The sequence below is a fragment of the Corvus brachyrhynchos genome, unplaced genomic scaffold (assembly GCF_000691975.1).
Source record: "Corvus brachyrhynchos isolate BGI_N302 unplaced genomic scaffold, ASM69197v1 scaffold83, whole genome shotgun sequence".
NCBI classification, from domain to species: Eukaryota; Metazoa; Chordata; class Aves; order Passeriformes; family Corvidae; genus Corvus; species Corvus brachyrhynchos.
In genome coordinates this window covers 13,448,988-13,475,922 of record NW_008238464.1, presented here as the reverse complement: position 1 = coordinate 13,475,922, position 26,935 = coordinate 13,448,988, and the positions used below count along the sequence as shown (strand labels likewise).

Here is a 26,935-nt window from a genome sequence, read left to right as displayed (position 1 = left end):
TGTTTCTACCAAAACAGTACAACAGACTCTTGTTTCTTTAGTTGTGATAGACTAGTAGTGTCCTTATTCAAGATTCTTAAAATACCCTCTTCTTTTCAGTGATACAATTTGGAAGTGTCATCAAAGACCTAGTTAGACTTAAAATTCCAGAAGGAATTTTGGCCTTTAATTATTAGCACAATTGTGGCAAAAGAGAAGTATAGAATATAAGAATTTTTCTTTGTGCTTCCTTTTTTTTATAATTCCTCTTTTGATGCTTAAAAATTTGATTTTAATCTCTGGTGTTTTATTTATTCCTGATATGAGCAGGTCTGAAGCTGGAACCTAGTAGAAGTTGCACTCATTTTCACCAGGGTGAATAACATCAGTAGTTACTTTTTCATTTCTTTTGAGGACAAACCAGCTCTAGTTGGAAATCTGTCTTACTGGCTTTGCTTCTGCTAATCTCAGATAAGTCTGATTTGAAAATAAATGAGAATTTGATTGTTAGTTGCTGACTGATTCACTGTAAAACATCTTCCTGTTTTGTAAAATACTTAAGCATTTTACTTTGAGACCTGTGGCATATGCTGGTTTTGTACATTACAATTATATTGATGCGGGATGGGATTATGTTCTTTTTGTTAATTGCGACAAACATGTTCTCTTGTGTTTCCATGTGTCCCTGGTTTTTTTATTGTTACAAAGTATTTGCAAAGTTATTGTATTGTTTATACTGATATGCCACTATTAAACAGGTTTAATCTTACCAGTATTTAAAAGAGTATAGTTCTTTTATAAATTTAAAACCATATCCTTGATGGCTTAGTCTGAATAGTGAATGTACTTCGAAGGTCTCTGCACAAGTAGATTCATACTCCTCTGAACTGTAGCGAAACCTGTGCATGTGCCAGTACCCCTTGACTCTGGTGCCCTACAGAATTTATGAGAAAGGAGCCTGGTGAAGGGATCTGAAACATTAGAGAGAGAGCTCTGGCACAGTCCAGCGAGGCTCCCCAGTCTCAGGATGGTTACCAGAGCTTCTGATGCCCCTCTGCACCATCTGTGTGTAACCAGAAGTGCCCAACTTCAGTTACTTTTGGTGGAAGTTAACATCTTAGATCTGATTTCAAATGATTTTCCAAGATTCTGTGCAGTATATCTTGCATGATGTGACTTGAAACAGGATTCAGATACCATGGGCTACAATTACCTGGCACTGTTGTTATTATTCAGTCCAATACTTCATTGGAATTTAAAGGGACTTCAGATTTCTTAACAACTTAACAGTTAATTCTTTTTGTACTAAATAAGCATTCAGATGTTTGGTAAATATTAGCATTTTCTTCTTGTTGTTGCAGAATTTATTCCCCAGGCTTTTGGAATGCCTTTGTCTCAAGTGATTGCTAATGACCGGGCCTACAAGCTCAAGCAAGACTCTCAGAGAGAAGAGCAAAAAGATGTTTCAGATTTCGTGGCCTTTCTGTTGCCATTTGGAACTAAAAGACAGAACAAAGAACTTTCAAGCAGTAACTCATCTCTCAGCTCAACCTCAGAAACACCGAATGAATCCACTTCTCCTAACACACCTGAGCCAGCGCCACGAGCAAGGAGACGTGTAAGTAGACACATCACAATGGGCTGTGTGACAGTAGGTCCAGAGCTGGACCAGGAAAAACCTCTGTGTGTGGACTGTGGAATATTTTTTTGTTATGTTTGAATAGTGAGGTTTTTTCAGGTGGAAGTCAGCCTCATCAACATCAGGAAACTCTTAACTGTAGTGGGAGTCTTCTTTTGCTGATGCTGGTCAGAAAAGATCATACAAGCTCTGCAGGTCTGTTACAGATCGCAAAGAAGCAGAGAGATTATCTAGAAGTTTTCCTGTTTGCTCCCTTTATCGACCTTCTTCTGTCGAAGTCTTTTAGATTTAACAAATTCCATCTGTCTTCAACCTAATTTTTTCAGCAGGGGAAGACTAAACTTAGGTGTTTGATATTTATAGGTATACTCATCTTAATCTAGCTCTAAATTGATAATAAATCTAACTATTAATCCCTTTCCTAATATTAATAAAAATCCTTATGGTCTAACCCTCATCACATCCTCTGGTAAGTAAGGAGTTGTCAGACTAGATTTGTACCAGGATCTTTGAAGGATGTTTTTGCCTGCAGGCTATGAAGATGCCTGTGACAGCAGAACACAGTGTGGTGGTTTTAGGTTGAATATTAAGCTACATGTAAAATTGACCGATTTTTAGCATAATTCTGTTCCTTGTAAGTAAATTTTATGCTCTGAACTTTCCAGTTCTACAGTTAGTAATAGTAGTAATTTTTTTTTTCTATTGTTACCATGGAATAGAGATTCTAGACTTAACTGCTTTTTGGTTTCATTTGCAGTGGAGGGACAAAAATTTGCATAATAAAAGACTTTGAATAAAACCACTTTTAAGAAATCTGAGCAAGAATTGAGCTACAAGAACAGACTCTGGAAAATAAAAGATTTTCTTAGGAATCTCACCTTTCATACTTAGGATAAAACCTGCTTCATAGAAATTCTCTGTTGGGCTCTTCAAACCAGGGTTTAAGAGGGGTAGGTCTGGAGTAAATTGCAAGTTGAGAGAAGGCAGAAAGTGGGTCATGGGGCTCTTTGTTTCTCTAGCTGCCAGCTGAAGTGTCTATATTCTGTCTGCAAATAGCTGAAAACATGATGTTTGCAGTCTTGTATATGCATTAATGCACATCTGTTGGTCTGTGCAAACCATGTAAACAGGCATTTGTGTTTACACAAAAGTGCAAAGTAACTTGACTAAGTGTGATGGGAAACTCATGAACTTTCAGAATTTGGCAGTCAGTGACAAAAAATAAAAATTCACTGTATGCACTCATGGGCTTCAGAACCTTTTTTCATAGGAGGGAAAGATAACTCATGTGTCCAGAGGTGAGCCATCTGCTGTTCTTTTCATGAAGTGTGATAAGATTTCTGCATTTGACCAGTGAGCAAGCAGAAGGATCATGGATCCTTTGGTACATCCATAGAGCTCCATCAGGACCAAGTTCCTAGAAGCTGAGGGAGGGTTTTGCTTGTTTCAGTTTTTTGCACGGTTGGTTTTAGGTTTGGGGTTTTTTTTGTCAATACTGGCATTGCAGCTTTCAGAGTACTGAATTGGAGCCTTTAGTCCATAGCCATGAGGATGCAGTAGGACACGGTTCACCTACAGAGAAGAAAGAGTAGACTAAGCTGGGCAGTGTGACATGAGGGAGCTGGCATTTTCTCTAGGGAGTTAACTTAGCTAATGAACTTTATGAATTGTCAATTATTTAACATTAATATCAACTCATTTCCCATATGTTGTCTGTCTTCATAATTCTGTTTATCAGTATGCTTACTCCTCTCCCCTGAGCTTATTTAGGGGATGGTCAGGAAGCCTGCACTTACCTTTTATCTCTTGAGCACCATTGCACTGTTTGTCTCTTCTCCACTGTTCCTCAGCAGTCAGGTAGGTCTGTCTGAGCCCAGACTAATAGGTCTGGCTGAGTTTGATCAGCTGGAGCGGTGGAGTATGTTGGTAATGCTTTCCTGTGCACTTTGTAGAATCAGAGCTGGCCTGGACTTGGTATTGCCAAGCAGTGACTTCAGTCACTGAACTCAAGGTCACTCTTCCTAAAGCCAGCTCAGTGTGCCAGTTAATCCACAACTTTGATAAAATGCCCAAGGACAACGTCGAACTGACTGTATTTGCATCTATTTTAGGGATCTGAATCCGACTTAAGTGACTCTGATAATGATTCATGAGGTGAGGATGCTTTGCAGACAGGAAAGGACCAGTAAAGGCAGGGTATAAAGGAGGGCACCTGTCACACAGGGGCTGCAGTGGTGAGGATGGTGTTAGGATTTTCAGTGTCAATCGATTCATTTGATGTTTGGAATGCCAAACTCTTAAATAAAACAAAATCAAAAAACCATTCAGTTGGAATTTTACACTCATGGATCATAGCCAGAGGTTCTTGTTTGGTTTGGAGGGTTTCTTTGTTTGTTTGTTTTGTTTCCTGTTGGCAGGAAATGGCAAAGGGAATCAAGCAGAGAGACATCAGAAATAAAGGTCAAAAGTTGCATTCTGAAGGATCTAGTAATTATTTACAGTAATGTGGGTAAAAACCAAAAATCTAAAAAACTTCACTGTATTTCATTTATACGTCTATCATGAGTTACAAGAAACAGAACTATAGCTGGTAAGTTAAATGGGTTTTTTTTAAAAGATATTATGAACTAGAAATTTATCAATGAATTTGAAATCTCGGTGGACTTTTTGTGAGTTTTGCCTATGAGCTGGAAATCTTCATGAAGTTCAGTTGGCTAGGTTGATGGAACAAAATACTTCTGGAGCTTGAAATTCCCTTGAAGGCAATTGAACAGTTCTCATTTAATAGATATAGAGCTCTGACTAGCAGTCTATAAATTACCTGTTAGCAGAACAGTGTGCTTTTAACAGACTATAGTCATCAGCAAAGTTTTGAGTAGGAATTTACATTTTCTTTATTATTTCTTATGATGACATGCTGCATACCTGTACAGTACATTTTATGGTAAAATTTATTCTTTGTTTGAGAAAGAAAGAAAAAAAATTGTTTACAACAGATATTTTTAATAGGAATAAAACCTGAAGTTTTTCTTTCTGTTTTATTATTATTTGTAAGCCTACATGTCCCCTAGTATGTTTTCACCTCATAAGTTCAAGAACAATTGAGAGAAATTATAATTTTGAAGTGACAATAATCTTGTGGTTTGAAAAAAAAGTCCTGTTTTTCAAGTGTGAACACTGAAACATGCCATAAACCTCCTGCTGCTTGTGCTGCATTATATTTTACAGACTGCTTGAACTTCTGCACCTTGCTGTAATCCAAACCTGGCTTTCAAAGCTTTCATTGGAATTTTAATGATTTTAAAATATTAATATAAGTGAAGTAGAAATATTTTAAAAATATTACCCCTCAACTTCTCAGGTGTATCTTTATTCTGTGATAATGTGGGGTTATTTCAAACTCCATAGCTGTATGTATTTCTGATATTAACTGTTAACTGTATATGGTGTATGGTTGTAAATAATTTTGCCTAAGTTTCACTGATACAGTGGTCCAAGCTACAGAAGAAGTAGTCAGTAAGATTTAAAAATATCTGTATATCTCCAGGCACATGGATAGGGTACTGCTGAGGTGCACTCAGAGACCATGATTCATCCTTGCCCTGCAGTATGTGCAGGCTTTCAACAGTAAAAAGATGGAGTAAGCGAGTGGAAAGCTTTTAGTTTTTTCAATATTTTAATTCCTTGTAATGTGATAAGAATAACATTGGTACCATTGTGATTTTTCCATCCATTGCACTGGTATTATAACTTCATTAATTTATAAAAATGTTGTAGCAAATTGTATTTTTATATTAGTTTGTATAAAATGCAGGTAGGCAAAAGTCTTTGTTGGATGTCCTGTGATGCTGAGATTTCTGCAGCCCTACTGATTATTTGTGTGTGTGTATTTCACAGGGTGCGATGTCTGTGGACTCTATTACAGACCTTGATGACAATCAGTCAAGATTGTTGGAGGCTCTCCAGCTCTCTTTGCCAGCAGAAGCCCAGAGCAAGAAAGAAAAGGCAAGAGATAAGAAACTAAGCCTGAACCCTATTTACAGGCAGGTTCCCCGTCTTGTAGATAGTTGCTGCCAGCACTTGGAAAAACATGGTAAGAATATTTTGTTTTCCCAGGAGTGGCAGATGTATTTTTACTATAATATAAATAAATGCCTATTTTGAGAAGCAAGTACATGCTTCCATTTTCAAGAACATCTTTGAAAACTAGACATTTTCCCTCCTGTTTTGCCTCTTGCTAAAAATACTCTCTCACAAGTAATTACTTACATGATAACTTCCCAAACTAAAGATCTATGCTAAAAGCTTGTAAACTGGCCCATAGAGCACAGGGATAGAGGCTTTTCTTGGAGGTCACTCATCTTGTACTGGGGTGCTCAGCTCTGCAGAAATGGCTCTTCACACCCCACAGGTTTACCTGTACCTTCAGAGTGAAAAGTCTAAAATGTGCCAGTCAGTCTGGAGTCATTCTTCACAACCAGTGGATCTTAAGGTGTGAGAGCTAAATGAACTATTTATACTGTAGTGCAAGACTTTTGATATTTGAAGATGGAGGCTCAGAATAAGAAAGAATTCCATGCTAAATATATATTAAGCTCCAAGAAGCCTCTTCCTATTCATTGCAAGGCTTGAAGGCTGAATACTCAGTTTGTCTCTGGCTTGATTCCTCCTGACCAGCCTCAGGCTCAGGCCTGCTCTCTCCGAAGGAAATTACAGACTCCTGCCAGTATTCTTCTCATGTGTTCATGATTTTCCAGACACAAACCTCCCACAGCTTTACATAATGCAGAAACAATAGTCAATCTAGGTATCTGCTCACCATTTCTGCCAATGTATCTTAGTCTTGTAAAGTTTGTTAATGATAATTGAAATAACTTGGCCACAGCAAGATAGAGTTATCACATGGCCAGATAATCAACAAACCATAAAATAATGGTGATTGCAACAGCAAATGATGTATTTGATGCTAATTTCACCAGAAAGAAATAATTTACTGACTGAATGAAAGGCTTTTGCAGATGAGGGACTGCAATTCAAACAACAATGCTGAGCTTTCACAATTCATAGTTGAAAACTTACAAATGTATCAAGGAACACGGCAAAAGATAGTCACTGTTAGTCTTTTACAGAGATTAGATACCATGGCTGACAAGTATGGGATGATTAAGTTTGAGATGAATGACTTCCATCCCTTTTAACAAAGGTAGCTGAGTTTGGAGAACATAAAAGTATCTGAGTCAGCCAAAAAAGCCATCCAGCTAAGTATCATTTGGATGCTGTGATTTTATGTCACTTGATCATCTGTGATAAAATTTTTAATCCTCTTAACCCACTGCCATAACAAAGATTCTTTTCTATGTGATGCTCTGTATGAAAATACTTGCCTTACATTGAAGTTTCCCTTTAAGGGAAATTTATGATGGGTTATTGTGCATTGTTTAAGAGTAAACTGTAATATACTACCTTGCAATAATCTGATATCATCTGGTGCACATTCTTCAATTTAACCTGCTGTCCACAAGACAGTCATTGGAACTGAGAGAAATTAAAGATGGTAGAAGATGGACCCTGTACCAGTATCATTCTAGGCTGTATGATGGACCGAGCTGCTGATTCTGAAAATACTTACTTGTATGCATAAGTCCTTTAGGTCGATTTTTCAGCAACAAATCAGCAGCAGTTTCTGATGAATGCTTTAAAGGATAATTTTGAACATTATGTAACAAAAAATGGTTCTGTTTTTAGACATAAAAGTCCCTGTCCTTGTTCATCTTCCCTGTTTTCCCTGGGATCATGTCCCAGAGATATAAAGGCCTGACTTTCTGTAGACCTGCAGTGTAGAACAAGCACTGAATGTCTGTGTAGGAATGGGTAACCAGCCTGCAGGCTTTGCCCCATGGGTGTGTCTCCATCTCAGATGATTCCCTGCCAGTGTTCTAGGGTTTACTGAATGATAGCCCATGAATGTAATTTTCTATTAACCAAAGAAAGGAGATTTTAAAAAGGTGTTATGTTGAGACTAAAAACTAAAAAGCAGAATCCTATCTGAATTTCTCTGACGAAGATGTGCAACTCCAAACACTGCTCAGGGTGACACATCTCCAGCAAGCAAGTGTAGCCTAATGGCTGTCAAAAGGCATTTGTTTCACAAGGTAATTTTCCATCTCCTGTATGTCAGTAGAGATGAGAGCTGCAGAGTCGCCCTTTTTAGACCATAAACTTCCAAGCTTATAGGTAATTTCATCCCTTTTGCAAAAATGTATGACCATGTAAAATTATATTATTTACACAGCTCCTTAAGGCTCTAAAATTTCCACTCACATTGTCATTGCTAAAGACCATGTCACCTCTCAAATTTTTCAGGTCTCGTTAGTCTGCAAGATAAGTCCATTTGAGAACCATTTGTTGTATGTGTAGTGGCTTTCTACAGGGTTAAAAGGTTTGAACTGATTTCTTATGAAATAGCAGGCAACACCAATTTCCTAATTAGTTTAAGTCTAAATGACACACTTCTGTACTTTCCCTGAAGTACAACAATGCTTCTTTATAGCTTTCCCTCTGTTTAATAGCTGTTCCTACCTTATAAACTGCACACAACTCCCAGTTAAAGTTCTTCCCTCTCATAGTCTGCCTGAGTGCCCTATTTATGTACCTTTGAAGGAAACTCTCAACTTTGTCTTGACAGGCACTTTAGAGCCGGTGAGTAACCCCAAATACCAACTGCTTCCTGTATCCAAAGACACAGCTCAGTGCCCATGTATTTAGTTGTTATACTGCCTGTTCCCTTTGATGTCAGTCCTGAAATTACACCTTCAAACCCTGAGTAGTGCCTCAGTCTCTGCATACCTCTGTTTCTCATAGCAGTGGCACTACCAAAGTGGCATCACCAGACATGTCACAGAGATGCCATTTTGCAGATTAAGTGTGATCCTTAAAAACCACAGTGGATGGCTTCTTAATCAAAACCGAATATTGCCTCAACATCGTAAGTACAAGTTTGTGGAGAAATATGTTCCTTTTTTTTTTTTTTAATTCTTTTAAGTACACACATAGTCAGAATGCTTTGGTTCAATGCGATTTTCAGGAGAATATTAAACAGTAAAACAGTGCTATGATGTGTTACACTTGCAGGTCTCCAGACAGTAGGAATATTCAGAGTTGGAAGCTCAAAAAAGAGAGTAAGACAGGTGAGTGGATTGGATATGGTATGATACAAATAAATCTGATTCCTTTTGTTGTGATTTCTTCCCCATCTGTAGTACGGTGAAATTTAGGCTTTCTGGGTCAGTGACTTCATTGGTTTTTTGATGGCTCATAACAGACATTTCCAGTATCTTTTACATCTGGTGAAATCCTTGTCAGGTTCTCAGCAGGTTAACAGTCTCTGTATGTTTTGCTCTGCAAAAGTAGCACAGGGTTGGAGATCCAAATAAACTACAGTGAAGAAATTTTCCAAAGGTCACACTGCAGGGAAAAAAAAATCTTGGCTGTTCGTTTCATCTCAGAAACAGCTGAAGCTCCCAAAGTAAACTCAAACTGTAAATCTCTTTTGGAAAACTCATGGTATGAGAAAGCATGCAAGTACAGAACAATTTCCTTGACCCTAAGATTGCTGCTCCTAAATGTTACCTTTCTTTTACCCTTGCTAGACTTCAAGGTCAGAGCAGACCCTTCCAAGTCTTAGTCTCAGCCAAATGATGAAAAAGCAAAGACAGCATACAATTAAGTTCCAGAGACAAAGTCAAGTGCTAGGAGGTATTACCTCCTAGGTATACCTACCTAGATATTGCACTGTTATTCCCAGAAGCTGGGAATACTTGTTGAATTAGAGCAGTGGAGAACAGTGGATAGTGTTTGCATAAGGAGGGAATAAAAAGTTACAGGAAAATACCCCTCCCAGGAAGTATAAGACAAAAAACACCAAACAGAAAAAAAACCAAAAGAAAGCTTGACTGTATCTGATCCCAGAAGTTATAGTTCTTTGCAAAAAGTTGCAAAAACTTCACAGTGTAATGTTTTATCATTCTGGAAAGTTACCTTGAATGGCTAAACTGAATTGATTTTGGCTGGTAGGACAGTATAGCCTACTGATTTGTAGCTCATTCTCCAGCAGTTCCTATTCCTGAGTAGCTGGTGTAACACCAAACTAAAAAAACATCTGCAGAGGCAGTTTTCAGATAAACACTGAACTAGATAAAGTATTGAAGTTGCCTCACATTTGCATTGCAAGCTTCAGTGTCAAAACATATATTATCATTTAGGGGTGAGTACAATTGCATCATATGTCTGGGGAAAAAGCAGAAAGCTTCTATCATTTACTTGTAAACTAAGCCTTCCTTTGATCATCAATAACTTTCACCACTTTTATTCTGTTTTCAAAAGGTGAGGAAATCAAGAGATTTGGGTATCTATGTTTTTTATTACATGGACTAATTTATTGAACTAGGTAAATTGATATATTTCATTAAACAACAACGAAGCATGAGCTTGGCCCTTGTAGTTACAGTAATAAATGCTGTCAACATGAACACATGGGAAAGTCTGGATTCAATTAAAATTCCACTTATTTTCTGAACCACAGAAAGCCAAACCCAGCACTCAGATTTTGGTGTGCTTTTGCAGCTGTTCATTAGTTTTTCTTGTGTAGAAAGTAAACATATTTTGTTTTCCTTCCTTCCCTAGTTAGAAAATGTCCTGTTTCAACTGTAGTTTGTTGCAGTAAATACATAAATAAGTAGATGCATGTGCCAGTGGGGTTTTTGATTGGTGAGCAGGAAGAGAAAATCCAGAACATGTGCATCTCCTGCAAACCTCCTCCTTCATGTTCACTGGGGTGTAGGACAAAGATTCCTGAGCTCATGTTGACTCAAGGTGGTAGGTCTGGTGCATCAGGATGCCAGGTACCGTCGTTGTGCCCGGAACAGATGCTCGAGCAGAGCATTGTTGCCAAGGTTGGGGTGGGCAACTGTCAATACTGGGCCTGATGACATTGTGGAAGCTTCAACCCTGAGGATGAAGAGTGAAATAGCTGGAGCTCTGTTCTCCTATCCCCTGTTCCAGCACAGATGTCCTCATCTCTCATATCATAAGATTCAATGGATGTTGTTGTTCACCAGCTGTATCTTTGAAAAGTCTGAAAGCTTTCCATGTGAATGGGGTCTGAAAGACTTAAAGTTGAAACTTACAATATAAGGTTTTAACAGCCTTGATAACTGGGCCTGAAATGTGGCCACGTCTCACCAAAACTTCTATGATATTTTGCTTCTTACGACATTTCTGTAGGTCTCACAGGATATCAGGTCAGAAGTGCCATATTCAAGACTGTAACAGCAGTTTATGATTTAGACAGCTATTTGGGAAGTCTGAATTCCTGATGCAGTGCTAATCTGTTTCCTCAGCTGCTTTTGAGCAATAAGTGCAGAAACAATCTTCTGGGTTGAGGTAATTTATGGTGCTCCACAGGGATGTTCTGCATTCGTTACCAGTCTGGAGAGTAGAATTAAGCTGGGCATGAAGTCCCCAAGTTGGCACTGGAAAATCCTTGACCATAAATCAAAGAATAATACTAGGTAAAAAACATATTGTGGTCTTCATAGCATAATTATTCATGATTAGTAATGACTGATACCAATAATGTTAAAAGTAATCTTAATAAATGAGAATGGAGGCTGTGGTTTTTAGTGAATACCTTTCACACTCATTATGAAAGAACATCTCAGCTGAAAACGCAGGATTTGCACACTGAACACACTGAGGATAGATTTGCATGTGATGAAGATTTGCCACAAACTACCACAGGTATATAGTTTGCTTTTGACTTAGCTTCTTTCCTCTCTGGTGTGTTTGTAATATTCCTGGTGAATAAACCTGATACCTCAGATTTCCTTGTCTATAAGATTTAGCTGTAATCACTCTGTGAGAAGATTAAGTGTGATATCGTGATACCTCATAATGTTAGCAAAGGTACAAATTTTTTCTAGGAAATAGGTTTAAAACGTCTTGACTGTTTTCAAAATGAAAAGAGAGTAAAAGGTGAAGCTGTCAGCTTGAGGAAAGTATTCTGCTCTTGATGCTGGAAAATCTGTCCAGAAGGGCAGGCTTTTATCTTTTCATAAAGTATCTTGGATTTGGGAGAGGGTTTTCTTCTGCCTTTGGGAAGTGTGATGCCTTTGAATTATACAGAAGTTGGCTGAGGACCAAGGTGGGGGAAAAAAACCCCAGCAATACCTTGTAATGGTATTAGTTTGTGAACTCCATAATGATGATCACTTAATGAGTGCAACTAAATTAGGAAGGCAGAACAAAGTGTGTTGTAGGAAAGCTGTGAAGTCTTAGTGAAGCTGTGTGCTTGCTGCCTATCTGAATGACAAGAGAAGTGTGAATTTGGTAGATATTAACATGATCTTATTAATAATATTTTTGTACAAAATCATAAATGTTACAACATGCAATTTTAGTCTTTCTTGTTCCAGGGATAATGCAGTAAGGTGGTATAAGAGCCTGTCTTGTAGTTTTCCTTATTCTGTCTGGTTTCTGCTTTTGTTATGAATCTTGCATTTCTGCAAAAATTATACTTGGATACATGTTTTCATACAAGAGTGTCATACATTAGTTGGGAAAAAAATTGTATTTTATTACAATCTGGTACAAACGTTTTGTATCATGGAATAAGCAGCAGTTAGACATGAATTACATCTTTGACCTTACCAAAGACTAGTCATGCTCAATCTTGAAAGTGAAAATGAGTAAGTTTACTCCTTAAAAGATTTTCTGTGTTGGGATGTATTAATTGGGACAATAAGTGACTGTGGTTTTCTCTCGTGATCTTTTTCAGTTACGTGAAGAGTTTGACCGAGGCATAGATGTTGTATTAGATGAAGAGCACAGCATTCATGATGTTGCTGCCTTGTTAAAGGAATTTCTGCGTGACATGCCTGACCCACTTCTTACCAGAGAACTTTATACACCTTTCATCAACACTCTCTGTGAGCTTTACAGCATCTTGATTTATCAATTTTGAAAAGCTAATTTGTTTAAATTCTTTCATCTCTACTAATAGCCTTCTTTTATTTTGTTCCTTTAATGCTCTAGCCTTGATTTGCTCCAAGTATTTGTATAGTACACTATAAAGAATATAGTATATTCTAATATACAATAGTATATATATAAAAAATATAATATATGTATAATATAAATAATATAGTTTATTTTTTAGTATACATTTACTGAGGTCTCTTCTTGGTTTTTATACTGTATAAGTATAATCCAGAAAACTAGAACAAGAAAGATTTCACTAACTATACATATTTTTGCATTTGTAAGGATGGAATTCATGTTGTCTGTTAAAACCTGACCTTGTCATTGATCCAGCAGTACCAGCTTACAGACTGCCATTCGCGTGCTCGTATCTTAAAATTTTTAGATCTGTCCATGGACCAAAGTTCCAGCCTGGCTTCAAAAATTCAAGTTTTTTCATAGTTAATGGTCCTTAAAGCCGTGATATTAAGTACTCCCAATTGTGTTGCTTAAGACCCAAGTCCAGACTCTCAGAGATTTGGGAAAAAATAAAGTTGAACCTTTCAAGCTTAAGCAGCTGCCTGGTATGTGTTCTTCAGATGCTTTCTAGCCCTCATGTCTGAGATCCTGCCTCTGTCCCACTTTTGTCACTGGCTACCATTTAGATGCTAGATGGTTCAAGTGGTGGTGGTTGCAGAATGACCTTTATACCTCTGGGTATAAAGGTGTTGCTTTTCCAGTCTCCCAGTACCTCTGCAAGATGAAAAATTTTAAGAAAACTGATTTAAAATGTCTGAAGCATAAACCTGAAATGCTTGCCAGCTACTCTACATACCAGTAGCTATACCTAAATGAATGGAGTAAGTAGAAAAATAAGCAGAATATTTGAGTCCAGAAACACTGATGGAGTATAAAATAGGGATTTTACTCACTTATAGGATGAGAAAAGATCCTATGAACTTGTGAGCAAAATGTTGACCAACTAAGGCAAAAATCCCGTAACAGTAGTAGTTATACTTCTGATGTTTCCTTGAAGTTTTCTCTTTTTCTTCTGACATTGTAAGGAAAATGATTCTTAAACAAAGCTATTCCAATACCTTCCTTTGGGATGGGAACCGTATATTTATTCTGCTTTTAGGTTAGTTGGAGTGATTTTCTTAGAACATATTTTTTCCCCTCTTAGTATTAGAGCCTGATGAACAGCTAAGCACCTTACAGCTTCTCATTTATCTCCTACCTCCTTGTAACTGCGATACCCTTCACCGGCTGCTGCAGTTCCTCTCCACAGTAGCTGGCCATGCAGAAGACACCAAAGACAAGGATGGCCAAGAGGTAAGTCCTGGTCACTTGTGTCCTTTGACTTTACTTAATTTGTGGTCTGAAAAGAGACCTTTAAAGCCTTGGAACGTACACAGTGGTGGCATACCCCTGAACAATAGGAGAGACTATCTATTAGCCTGCACTTCTACCATTTAGTTGTTTACTATGTTCTTAGGGCTATGAAAGTTTTAATTTTTGTATGACCTAATCAGTAAAGCATCTACCACTTCCTTTGGGAGATTCACAGTGTACCAACCTTGCTGTTAAGAACATCTAATGTCATCCATCCTTCCCCCACTGCCTTGTTTTATCCTATTATATTCTATGGAAAAAGTACTCAGAAAAGGTCAGCATGCAAGAATATGCTTTTTCGTTTTCTTTTCACTCTCTGTTGTTGCTTTTTTATATGACCTTTGGACGTAGCAGTTCGCTTCTTTGTTCTCTTAGCTTCCTTGTGTGCACTGGGTAGTGAAAAATAAAAAACAGAGGACAGGAACTCCAGCTGTATCCTTGCAACTGACAGACCTCATCACTAGCTGGAGTCAGGGTTCATCTTTGCCTCTTTTCTTTTTGGCCGCCTTAACTGTTGCGGTCTGGGCTGGAGAGTTTGGTGTGCACTCACCCCACAGAGACAAGAATGCCCGCAGCTGTGGGGCTGAGCTCTAGCCCTGAGCATTCTCATATCTGCACCTGTGCCCATTCATGCTGGGGAAGACCTGAAAATCCAGGTTTCCCATTTCCTGCCAGGGAAGTGCTTGAACTAGAGTAGGCTGCTGTGTAAAGGGGGCTACTCTGTTAACTGAATAAAATGGGTATGGTCTGTCACTGCTTGACCAAATTGCACTGCTTTGTCCATGGAAGGACTTCTCACTCCTCTGAACTGCAGCAGAGACTGCTTCTGATGTTACTTCTGAGACTCTTTGGAAACTCCTAGAGAATTTTGTCTTCCAGATGGAAAATCCTGCTGGTTTTGTCAAATCTGGATGCCTTTTGCAGTTGTCCAATTTTAACAACTGGCACTTTGAAACATAGTTTTTTCAAATTTCTGCCTCAAGTCCTGATTTCCAGTTATTCTATCTTTACTGGTCCTAACTTCCAGTATTGTATGTGACTTCAAGGCCTATTTGACTTTTAAATCCACTTTAAATACTATTATTTTTGTTCTCAGCAAGGACTTGATAAAAAACTCTATCACTGTGATGGAAAGCATTTAGAAAGAGCAGCCTGTAACAGTTTTACTGTGCTTAAAAACACGTATAAGCCAGCTAAGGTCATGGTCCCTCTGGTCCTGCAAAGAATTCTCTGTTGGTTCAGGAATGTACCCAGGAGGATCTTATTGCAGGGCTAGGGGATGCTGCTTAACAGAGTTGATTTGGCTCAGCAGTTGTACATCAGCTTTGCCACAGGTATTTTGGCAAGGCAAATTTATGTAAGCTGTCTTGACAGTTCTGTAAGCATCAGGAATATTATGTGCAACTGGATACCTTTTATAGATAATACAGTATTCTGCTCACAATTTTTAAAGCTATTTATGAATAATTAAGTGAATAAAGGCATACAGGGCAAGCAAAAGTATTTTATCAGACTGTTTGCTATCACTGGAAGGAAAACAGCCAAGCTTTGGCATACAGGCCCTGTTCTTGATTTCTTTCAACAGCCCTTTTCTCATGAAGATGGAGATGGATGACTACCTTTATTACTCATTCAGTTAATTTCAGTGGAAATGTTTACAACATTTTTTAAGGATGCCCTGAGGCTGCCCTTAAGAAAAGGCTCACTGTACAAACAGTCTGTACATGCAGATCTGGACACAGCCAGAGGCTGCCCCAGCACACGTGTGCCTGTGCATCCGTGGTGGCTCAAAACTTGGACAGAGTTTAAAAAGCAGGTCACCTGAGCTGGGTGCTCAGGGCTGTGCACATAAGGGAGTGTGCTGTTCTCACAGTCGTGCTGGGGTGAGTCTCTAAACAAAGAGCCAACATGTTTGCTGTGACTGCCTGTGCACCTACTTCGTACAGATGTCTTTCCAACATTACGCAGTGCTCCTACCAATAAAAAGACAAGCTTTTTACTGGCATTTCTGGGCAGTCTAGTTAAGCTCTTTCAAAAATAAACCAGATGCAGTCAGTGCACTTTTAAGTTTGACTAGAGTATTCGGCGAATGACCAGCTACAAAAATATTTTAAAAATACTACTTTGAAAACATCTGTTTTGTACAACTCATTTCTTGAAATTCTGGTTTTATTACCTCTTTTTGGTCCCTATTTATGTCCTTTTTAAAAATTATTAGTTCAAATGACCTCTTCTTTTTACTTTGTTGAAGGAATAGAAGGGGAAAATAATAGTCTAATCACAAATATGACAATGAAATCTTTGATGTAATAATGTATATGACATATTTTTCAGGTAATTCCTGTCTAGTCTAGTATGTGTTCCTAGCCTTTTACTTCCTCAAAATTCAGGTTACTGTTGCTTCCTTGAGCACAGGTTTATAAAAGCAGGAAAAAAGGTAAAAAACCCAACAAACTAAAAAAGGGCACCTAACAAGTAGACATTTGGCATGTTCTAGAAATACAGGAAAATACTAATAAAAACAATGAGCCTGCTCCTTAATTATTTAAACAGTTTAAATATGGAAAAGTGTCACTGTGTATGTTTCAGATCATGACTGCTGCTTAAGAAAGCCAGGAGTTTTCAGTATTTGATCCTAGGATACAGTAATGTGCTGAGATGGTGAAGTAGGAGGGAGGTTTCTCTGCATTCAGGAGTATGCCACTGTTGAGCTTCCAGGGAATTAAGGGCCAAAACCACTTCCACCTTCTACTCCTCTAATCCACTTGAAAATATATCCAGAAAACCTACAGTGCTTGTTGCAGAGATGTTCAAAACAAGGTGTTTCTAAAAGTTGTTGATTTTTGATTGACAAGTGCGAGGTTTTGGTTTTGATCAATCAAGCATCTACCAAATCAGGGGAGAGAGTGTGTGTGTTATTGTGTGGGTGTGTAGGGGTGCGAGTGTGTGTAGATGCGTCCATATACATATCTGTATACATTAGGCCCTGTGAGACCACACCTCATTTATATTCTCTTCTCTAGATTACTGGGAACAAAATGACATCGCTTAACCTGGCCACCATCTTTGGCCCTAACTTGTTGCACAAGCAGAAATCTACAGACAAAGAATTCTCAGTTCAGAGCTCAGCCCGAGCTGAAGAGAGTACTGCTATCATAGCTGTTGTGCAAAAGATGATTGAAAACTATGAAGCCCTTTTCATGGTGGGTGGATATTTTTCCATATTGTTTGTATGCATTTGTAAGATAAATGGGAAAATACCTGGTTGATATTAAAGTAGAAGGGGATGGAATAAACTATAGAAGCTGCATTAAATTAGGATCAATAATTATTGGTTAAAAAGAGTAGTCTTCCAGCAAGGAGGATGATTTGCAGTAAGTAAAAATATTAAAAAAGTGTACTTACATCTTGCTTGGAATGATTTCTATATAGGTAAGGGTATATTGTTTAAAAGATTGTCTGTGGAAATGATGGGGTTGGCTATTCAGTTGTATACTGAGCAATGCATGGACAAAACTGAAAATGCTCTTTCACATCTCAGTTTTGGAAGTCAGGAAGACAATTTTTCTGCAGGGTTTAAGAGATCCTTTTAAGGGGATTTAATTTAAGGAATTGCCTTCCTTAACCAATATTTATTTGTTGGTTGGATGGAAAGGAAAGGAAGGACAAAGCTTTCTCATTTGTTAGTTGGGTAAAAGGAATAAAACATAAATCTATGTAGTTCCTGAGTTCCCTTCAAGTCTTTCACTGAAGCAAGGAAGTTCTTCATAAGAAGGCTGATGGCCATGGACTAGGACATGCTGTTCACTTAAGATACAGCTTAGTTAGATCACATTCCTCATGCCTAGCAGTTATCCAAGAAGTTCAGTCTGTGGCTTTATGTTCTTTTTGTGTACAAAATTGCAGGTCAGCTCAGTGTGATTTGTGTCTGGGAGAGCCCTGCTCTAGGGTAGCAGAGGCCAGTCAGATCTAGTGGTGGGCACTATTCTGTCTTTATTTTGCTAAAAATACACATTGTAACAAAACCAGTAGTCTTGAAAAAGTGGAAAAAGCTTTGGTCTTTGTGGGCTAAGCAGCACTGTAGGTTACACTGAGGAGGTAAGTTCCCAAAGCAGAAAGAGCACTCTGGAAACCTTCAGTGCTTCAGCAAAGCTGAGTGCTGGAGACCTTGCTGGAAGAAGATGGATGAGCCTGAACTGTGGGCTGACGGCCACATAGTACTGTAAATGGAAGATGTCTATCAGATTTCAACAGGGAGTTGAAAGAGAGAGCATGAGAAAGCAGTCATAAGCCCTGCCTCAGATGTCTTAGCCTCAGATAATCTTCTTTGTGGTTTTCTTGGCTTTTATTTTTACTCTTCTACCAGTGAGACACTTGCAATCATTTTCTTTTTTGGATTTTTTTTTTAATGCTTTTCACAGTTTGGGAAAATGCTAGGTGCTATTTTTCATTCCAGGAAAAGAGTAGGACAGAACTGCACTCTTGGGTGAAGGTCTGCTGGCCCAGAGTGTGGATGGCACTATCAAGTTTAAGATAATACTTGAATAAGAATACTTGCAGTACTTGAAGCGTTCTTATTGTTGTTTCTCTTTAAGAACTTCTCACAGCACAGACACATCTCAGAACATAATACTTAAGGCACGCATTCTGATTTTCAGTGTGGAGAGGATGGGCCTAAGGTTAGACTAACCTGCATCTGGGCTCTTTTAATTCTGATGGATGTATTCCTTCATCTCTTCAGTGCCTGCACTTTCATCTGAAGATTAAACAAAGTGTGGGAAAAAAAAAACTCTCTTCTGTTTTCAGAGTAGCTTTTACTGTTTATACTTGACATTTATGCTACTAAAAAAAGATCATCTGGACTTAAGCATTCAGCTATAGCTATAACATAGTGTATTGATTCTCAGCTGCTTTTGTGTTGGGTTTTTTTTTTCTTTCTGTAATTTTTATATATGGGAAGGTTATAAAACTGATTGGTTTCAGCACTGAAACTGGATCAACATTTTTGAACCAAACCTTTGGAAACCAGGATGTGGTAGGGTACCCAGACGACAATATTGGAATGATTCTTACATATTGGTGGGTCAGAGGGATTCTGTTTGTCAGAACAACCCAGGATATTGAGCACCATTTTTAGTAAGTAACTATTGTTAACATCAGTAACATGCAAAAGTGGATTTCTTATAGAAGATGGAATCTGACCATGCTTCATTGATGTCAGTGATGATAATCATTTTCATATCCAAATCTTGCCCATTTCAGCGAGTCTTAGGGATGCATTAAAATGTTTTATGGGGATGTATACAGGACTGGTTTTTGCCTGAATGCAAGGAGGCACAGCTCAACCACCCTTCATCTTGCTGGCTTTGTCTTGTCATGAAAGATGGAGAGCAGCAGCTTGGTCATGGTTTTCATCTCCTAGTGCCCAAATCCAATCCTGCTGCAAAGAAGTGCTACAGAGTATATGAAAATTCATATTTTTACTGTTAGAGGCTACTGTGGCCTTCCCACGTGCTGTCTTTCTGTGCCAAATCAGTGGCAAGGGACAGCACAAAGGAGACACTTCAAGGGTCCCTCCATCCTTCTGTCTCAACAGCCATGACTCTCATATGGCACCCAACCCCAAGATCTCAGAATATCTGGTACTCTACTGCAGTCCTGACAACCCTGGAGCCCTCTGATATGTCCTTCTTTGTCCTCTAGAGCTGTTATTTCAGCAGTGCCTTGGCTTCCCTTCTGTCCCAAATTTCAAGTTCTCATCCATCAACTCAGGCGTGATTACCAGTGAAACACTTAATTCAGTAATCGTTACAGTGACATCTTCCTGAGATACCAATATTGTAGTTCTCTGTAAGTTTACAATTACATGCATATCATTTCTACACTTGCCAAGTTACTGAACTAAACTGAAGAAAATTGCTGCACAGGAGGAAGCCCCAAACCCAGTAGATAGCTAGCAAGGAGACCATCAGTACAAATCTACTTTCAGACTCATTCAGGTAAAAGTCCTATTACTCAATAGAACTGTTAAGTTTGGGTTTCATAGAAGCTTTCTGTTGAACTGAACTTGTGGTGGAACTTTTTCAGACTTGTTTTGATGGAATGAAGGACTGATTTATCTTTTTTTTAAATAGGGCAAGATGTGTTTTTGTTTTTCTGACAAAGTTCTCTCAGTAGTTTCTTACAAGTTACTTGATATAAAACTGAGTAGTAAGTTACAGACAAAAATGTGTGGATTCTGTTTTACCATCAAACTTTATCTGGAGTTTCTTCTAGTGTATAGAAAGGCTGTCTGAATGGACAAGTTACAGCACACCAGGTTTCCAAAAATACAGTCCTATAAAAAATTTTGTTTAAAGACTAGTATATCAGTGACCATCAGTAAGATATTTTTCCAGTTCAGAGACTGAATACAATTTTTGAAAAATGAGTAGGTGGTTACACAAGTTTTTCATAGAGATTTTGGGTCAGTTTGAATTAAATGATGCATATCTTCATTTATTTTCTAATTACTTCCTTATTTTAAGAAATATGCCTTTTATGTAACTTGACTCCCTAAATACCTCCCAAAATGAGATATTCCTCTGGGGAATGTGTTAGTAATTCTATTCCTATTTCCCAGGAAATGTCAGGGGGAACAAATGGTCCATGAAGTGGGACTTGAAAGTCAAGAGATTCAGGCTCTGACATTGCATCCAGTAACATATATTTCCCAGCTGATGACCCCTTGCTGAGACTGTCTTGCATCGAGTTCTGTCTGTCATGAGTGAACCTGGGCTGTTCAAGTTTCTTGGATGTTTTCATCTGTTTCAGTGTTTTGAAGTTTGAGTTGAAAGTTTGAGTTGAATGTTCGACTGTAACGCAGACAAAGCAGACAAACTCACTTGAGGATTGATAAGACTCATGTAAAGTGCAGTTGGAAGCACAAAGTTTACTCGTGCAGGTTTTGGGGTGCCGTTTCTGCTACCTGCCCAGGAGATGTTGCTGTATCCTGCAGCATCTGAAGCTATCAAGGGTTTTGAAGGTTCATCCCCCTACAGAGTGCAAAGAGAAAGTTAGCAAGTAAGAAGGCCAAGCTCCAAAGAAGGTGACACAAATTCTGACTGAGCCTGTTGGTCAGTGGCTGGAGAGCCAGAGAGGGAGATTTGTAAATGTCCTCAGATCTTTGAAGGGGGGATGTAAAGTGAGGACCTTAAACTGGAGCTTTTGAGATTGTGGTACATAAGTAATCCCACTGTTATTTCCAGATATAGTAACCAACTGGATACCAACTGGTTATTCAACAGTAATCAGCATCTAACATTGTACAAAGTGATCTTTAGTCCTACTTCATCTGTTGTTACATGAAATTTCTCTTTTAAGTGAAAGCCTCTGAATATTTTATATACTCTCTGAAAATGCACTTGGTCATTTAGATTAAACATGGTACCTAAATTAATGTACGTGAAAGGATATTAACCTCCAACTAAGTATTTTTTTATGTCTTCATAGGTTTCCCCTGATTTACAGAATGAAGTGCTTATTAGCTTATTAGAGACTGACCCAGATGTTGTAGACTATTTGCTGAGGAGGAAAGCTTCCCAGTCATCGTGAGTAATCTGTTTTTTCATCATCCCTTTTTCTGCTGGGAATTTCTATCTCCCACTGGAAGTGTTCAAAAGGTTCTAGTTTTCCCCAGCTCTTCTGCACTGTCTACAGTGGAGTAGAAATATCCTCCCTATTACACAGACTCTGCCAAAGAAATTATGACTCTTGTACAGCATTTTCTAAAGACAAAACTTGTTTCCCTGATTCAGAGGAAAGATTGTGTTCTGCTGCAGAGAACAGAATGACATGTACATAAAAATATTCAGTGCACTATTATCTGACAGGAAGTATTTTAGTGATCTGCTGGTTCATGTCTTGGGTTTATCGTAGTCTTCAGTAACAGGAGGCATGTATTCCACTATCCTTGAAACACACCCTACAGTGCCTTAACACCGTCGCAGTGAGCCGCTTGACCACTCTGTCATTCTTCTCCTATCCTGTACACATAGGACATGGTGAACAAGCCAACTGCCACAACAACAGCTCTGTGGAGACTTCGGATATTATTTAATTGTATGCTTTGTGAAAGATCTGAAGAGGAAAAAAATCACACTGGTCACTATAGCAGTTAAAATACATAACATATTCTGACCTTGTGTATGGTGTATATATGCCTGCACCCTCGTGCCTTAATGCTATGAGTTTGTACATTCAGATTAAAAGGATTCCTGGCTTTCTCATGGAACCACACAGTCATTGTCTTCATTCTAGTGAATCCCAATATGTCAGACCCAAAAATTACAAAATTTAACAGACTTGCTTTAAATAATTTTTAAGGGGGTTTCTAGACTCTAAACTCTCTGGGATATATTGGACTTTGTCTTCCTGTGTTTGTGAAAAGTGCCTAGTGCATTCAGAATATAATTAAAATTGAATTTGTACAGTCAGTTAGCTATGATTTTTTTTCTCTCCCTCTTTAACATTGTATAATTGGAGGTAATGTAATAGTGTGCCTGGCTTTAAAGAAAGAGCTATAGAAGAAATAGTGTAACAAACACCTTGAGGAAAACGCTTTCTTTAATGATAAAATTTGGAAACAAAAATGTATGCAGAATATATTGTGTTGTAAAGGATTTTATTAGTTTGCTAATTTAACCACGTGAACAGATAACACATAGTAGCAAATTATCACAGATCATCTGATTTGGGGTAATTTTCTCTGTGTGAAATAATTTTAGCTAGTTTGTCTGACTGACAAGTAACCATGTGTATATTTAGATCACAGTAAGTGCCGGATAGTTAGAGGTACATGAGCTGTCTTTTAGACTTGTTTCCCATTTGCCAGAAGCCAAGACTACAGTTAGGACAGACGCTACAAATCACATGATATAAGGTAGTGTGTAGACACTTCTTCCTTTCAGTCCTGAGTTTGGAATGATCATATTATTTCTAACTCAAGCTAACAAAAACCTTCATGCTGGATTTCACTGTCTATATAATAAAAAGACATCAAATTGTATCTCACCTGTGAGTACACATACCAATTCTGCATAAGTTAGTCACAAATCATTGTGGATGTAACAGGTTATTGTTAGATCCTGTCTCCTTTATTGACTTCTCCTTGAACTTCCTTACTTTTAGCCAGCGTGCACACCTACGGGAGAAAATGCATCTTTTGTGGAAAGCTGGTCACAACTGACAAAAGGCATTTTGTAAGGAAAGGTTCTGAAGCCAAATAGGAGCATATAGCTACACTAGTACTAATTTATTGTGTTGTCAGTAATGGGCAGATGAAATATCACTGAGATAGGAAAAACTTACTGTCATTCTTTTTCTACTCTGCTGTCATGTAAGTGATTTAATGTTAATGAGATATGTTTTCACTGTGGTTGCAACTTCTTGGTTAAGATATTCCAGGCAATTAGAGGGAATGTTGCTTAGTGTTACTGCTAGGAGTGTGATGCTCTTAAGAGATTAATGTATTTCAGAACATAATCTCAATTTTGAGGCTACAAATTTGTTGCTTATTTTTCCTATAAGAAATGTGATACAGCAGACAACAAGGAGATGTTTGTCTTGATTTCATAAAAATGAGCCTCCAAAATACATCCTTATTGCTCTTGGAAATTGCCTGGTCACATACTCAAGATACAAATGTGGATCTGTGGAACAAAAAACTTTACATATTCTTGAGACAATCTTCACCAGAAGAGCTAGCTGACTGCATAGAGTATAGAATCAACTTCAAGACTTTAATGTCACATTAATTGCTTTGAAGGTCCTGTTCTGCAATTGCCCTCACATTTCTGCTCTTGCTGTCACTATAAATGCTTTCTTGGCTCTGATCTAACAGAGAAAACACAATCTCTTTTCCTCCCCAGAGGAATCATCTTTCCTCATCTTTCAATTCTCTTAAGAGCTGAGCATTGTGAACAGTGTGTCAGGGAATTTATGGAAGTTGTTCATGGTAAAGCACTAATTACAAATGGCAGCAATTGTGAAGTGTGCTTTCATGGGTGACTTCCCAACTTTTGTATGTTGGCTTGATGACAATGGAATTTGGGTTTACAGCTGTAAGATGAAGCATCTTTAAACTAACAAAAAATAAAATCTATTTCTTATGATTATTTATTGCTTATCATGGTTAGTAGTCCTTTTAGAGTAAATAAGTTTCAAAGTTACAGAATTTTTAGGTGTTTTTGGATTATGATAATGAGTTTTAATCCATCTGACCTGTGGCACAAAGATGAAGCCATACAGTAAGTCATACAATATGTGTAAATGCAGTTTTTAAAGCTCCTCGAAACATTGAATCCTCTACCCTGTTACAGTAGCAACCACATCATAATCCCAGTAATCTGGTTTGTTGTTAGCACCTGTGTTACTCAGATCTGTGTGGAAATTACTACTGTGTGCTGCCAAACCATCACACTCTGTATGATTTGCCTCTTGAAGGTGTAATTGTTTTCCCACTCAGAAGCTTTAAGTTATAACAGAAGAGGGTTTCTGCCAGCAACAGAAAGGGATTTCCTGTTTTCATAACCTTGATGCTAGTAGAAAAGTAGGAATATCCTCAGTAGAAGCAATTATTAACACATTTCCAGTTCACCCATGCAAGTGGACCCTGGTGGACAACACCAATTTATAGAAAGATGCCTGTTGTTTTGGAATCTGAAATTGTATTTTTAAGTTCAAGTGGCATAGGTTCCTTCTGCTGCTTTCAGATCTTTCCATTTGTACTTAGCCATTTCTAAAATCTTTTCCTTAACATAGTTCATAACTCCTGGAAAATACGTTACTTGCCTTCCCATTCCTCACACTTAATTGCACGTAATCATCGATTATTCTTCGTGGGGACCATAATCTGCCCTTCCTCATATACTGCATAAAGAGGAGTGAGTATCTTGCACAGTATTTATGTTTGCTTCCAATTTAGTTTTTCCCCAGTCAGTGGATAGAGAATCTCACTGTCCAAGGAAAGCAGAATTTTGAATTGTAGTAAATATTGGTTTGCTAATGAACTCAAACAGTAAAGCAAACAGATGCAAAACTTTCGTTTTAAGGAGTTTGTGAGAATTCGTTCTTTGTTTGCAGAGAAGCAAACCAAAGTCTTCTTGCAAATTGTGTTTTATTTTGGTCGTGAAGAGCATAGTAAAGCTGCGAATGTATGAGTTCAATTTCTGGCTTTTAAGTATTCAATCCATTTTGGTGGTTTCTTGTAATAAGATCGACAGGGTCCACAGCAATTCCTTTGATTTTTAAAGCTATTTTACCAAAACAAATTTGAAAGTGATATTATAGATATAAAAAATAGTATGGACTTACCAACAGAAACTGTAAATCAGTTTAGAAACTTGAATGTTTGAATCTCTCCAAAGACTTGAAAGTTTCCATTCAGGTAAATTTTTAGCAGGAGCTCTGTCATGAGAAGAGGTAGACTATAACAGATCATTCAAGGTAAGACATGAAATCAGTGTTTCACAAAGCTCAAGCTTATGTTCCCACATTCTTTCATCTCCATTTCCATTTCCCTTATTCCTTGTGTTACCTTGCCATGGCTAAGTGCTGTCTTTGCCATGTGCAGCACAGTTAGGTTTTGATGCTGCAAAGATTTACCTGCAATAAACCTTACTGGTGTTACCATTAGTGATAAGTTTGTCTGTATGCTGGCAGGTGAGGCTTAGACGACATTCAGTGTAGAAAGCTGGAAACAAAGACATGTGGTCTTAGGACACCTGCAGATACCAGCATTTCTCCCCTTTTCTACGAGGTCTTTCTAGTTCTTCTGAAAATCCCAAGACATTGCTCGAATCTCATATCACTGCACAAGGGGTTTTAGGACTTAGGAGGACAGACAGAAAGAAGCAAGTGGCAAAAAAAGAGAAAAAAGGTTTGTGATAGAATTATACATATTTAAAAGACTATAATTCTTCAGTGTGTGTCTGTTTATAGATTAATTTACATTGGACTCATCTTCAGATAAGAAGTTTAAATGAGAAGTTACATAATTGAGGCTTTTTTTTTAATGACTCCCCAGCATTACCATGCTGCACTGGGAGGCCTGGGACATAGCAACTTTGCCAAATGGCAGCTCTGTTTTTTGAGTTTGTCTCAGTTAAAGTCCAGCGATGGTTTTGTCACTGAGAGTTACTGAGAAGTAACATTATTTAATTAATTCCCAACACTGTATGGTTGCTTTCATACTGAAAAAAAAATAGGAATATTGAATAACATAAAAATCATGCTGTCAGCTGTATGTATTTTATTTTTTGGGATGTGATACATAAATCAGCTGGGGAAAAAACAACAACTTGAAGTGATGTTAAATTTTGTCATTATTTCTGTACTAATATTTACTGTGCTGTGGCTAGCTGTGTATTATCTTTATTTTCTTTCTTCAGTTTTATTTGATTTGTCTGGAAACAGCGTTACTGTTCCATAGCAAGAAATGAGTTTCGGCTGCTCACTAAGTTCAAGCTGTCTTTGGATTTGACTCTGAAGAGGGCTGACCATTTTCAGACATTTACAGGAATGAGCCTCTGTTGTTTCACAGTCAATTAGAACAGATATTAATGAGAAGTCACTGAAAGAACTGTTTGACTCAAGTGACGCAAAAGATAAGCTCTACGAAACAAAGGTGCAGAGAAGTGAAAAATGAGTACTAGAAATACAAGTTAGGGAGGAACAACAGGAGAAGAAAGTTTTTTGTTTACAGAGTAGTTCTGCATATTCTTTGTGATATTCAGTGACTCACAGCCTGCACTGTAAACTGTGACAGTTCAAGAAATCTCAGTCAATGTTCCCAGCACATTTCAAAAATGAGTTGTCTCTCTGAGCCTTGTCTGTCCTTTGGTGGGAGTTGCGTTTGCCTTTTCTTGGCAA

The 26,935-nt window shown here is 38.0% G+C and overlaps 1 protein-coding gene across 3 annotated transcripts in view; it reads left to right on the top strand.

The window, feature by feature from the left end:
- ARHGAP6 (Rho GTPase activating protein 6) overlaps nt 1-26,935 on the top strand; it is a 120,773-nt gene that overhangs the window by 87,812 nt on the left and 6,026 nt on the right. For all 3 annotated transcript variants that reach the window (XM_017737106.1, XM_017737108.1, XM_017737107.1), the window contains exons 4-10: nt 1,341-1,597; nt 5,516-5,711; nt 8,750-8,805; nt 12,453-12,603; nt 13,818-13,966; nt 17,050-17,229; nt 21,518-21,615. In XM_017737106.1, the coding sequence (XP_017592595.1) occupies nt 1,341-1,597; nt 5,516-5,711; nt 8,750-8,805; nt 12,453-12,603; nt 13,818-13,966; nt 17,050-17,229; nt 21,518-21,615 (1,087 nt within the window). The remainder of the gene's footprint in view (nt 1-1,340; nt 1,598-5,515; nt 5,712-8,749; nt 8,806-12,452; nt 12,604-13,817; nt 13,967-17,049; nt 17,230-21,517; nt 21,616-26,935) is intronic.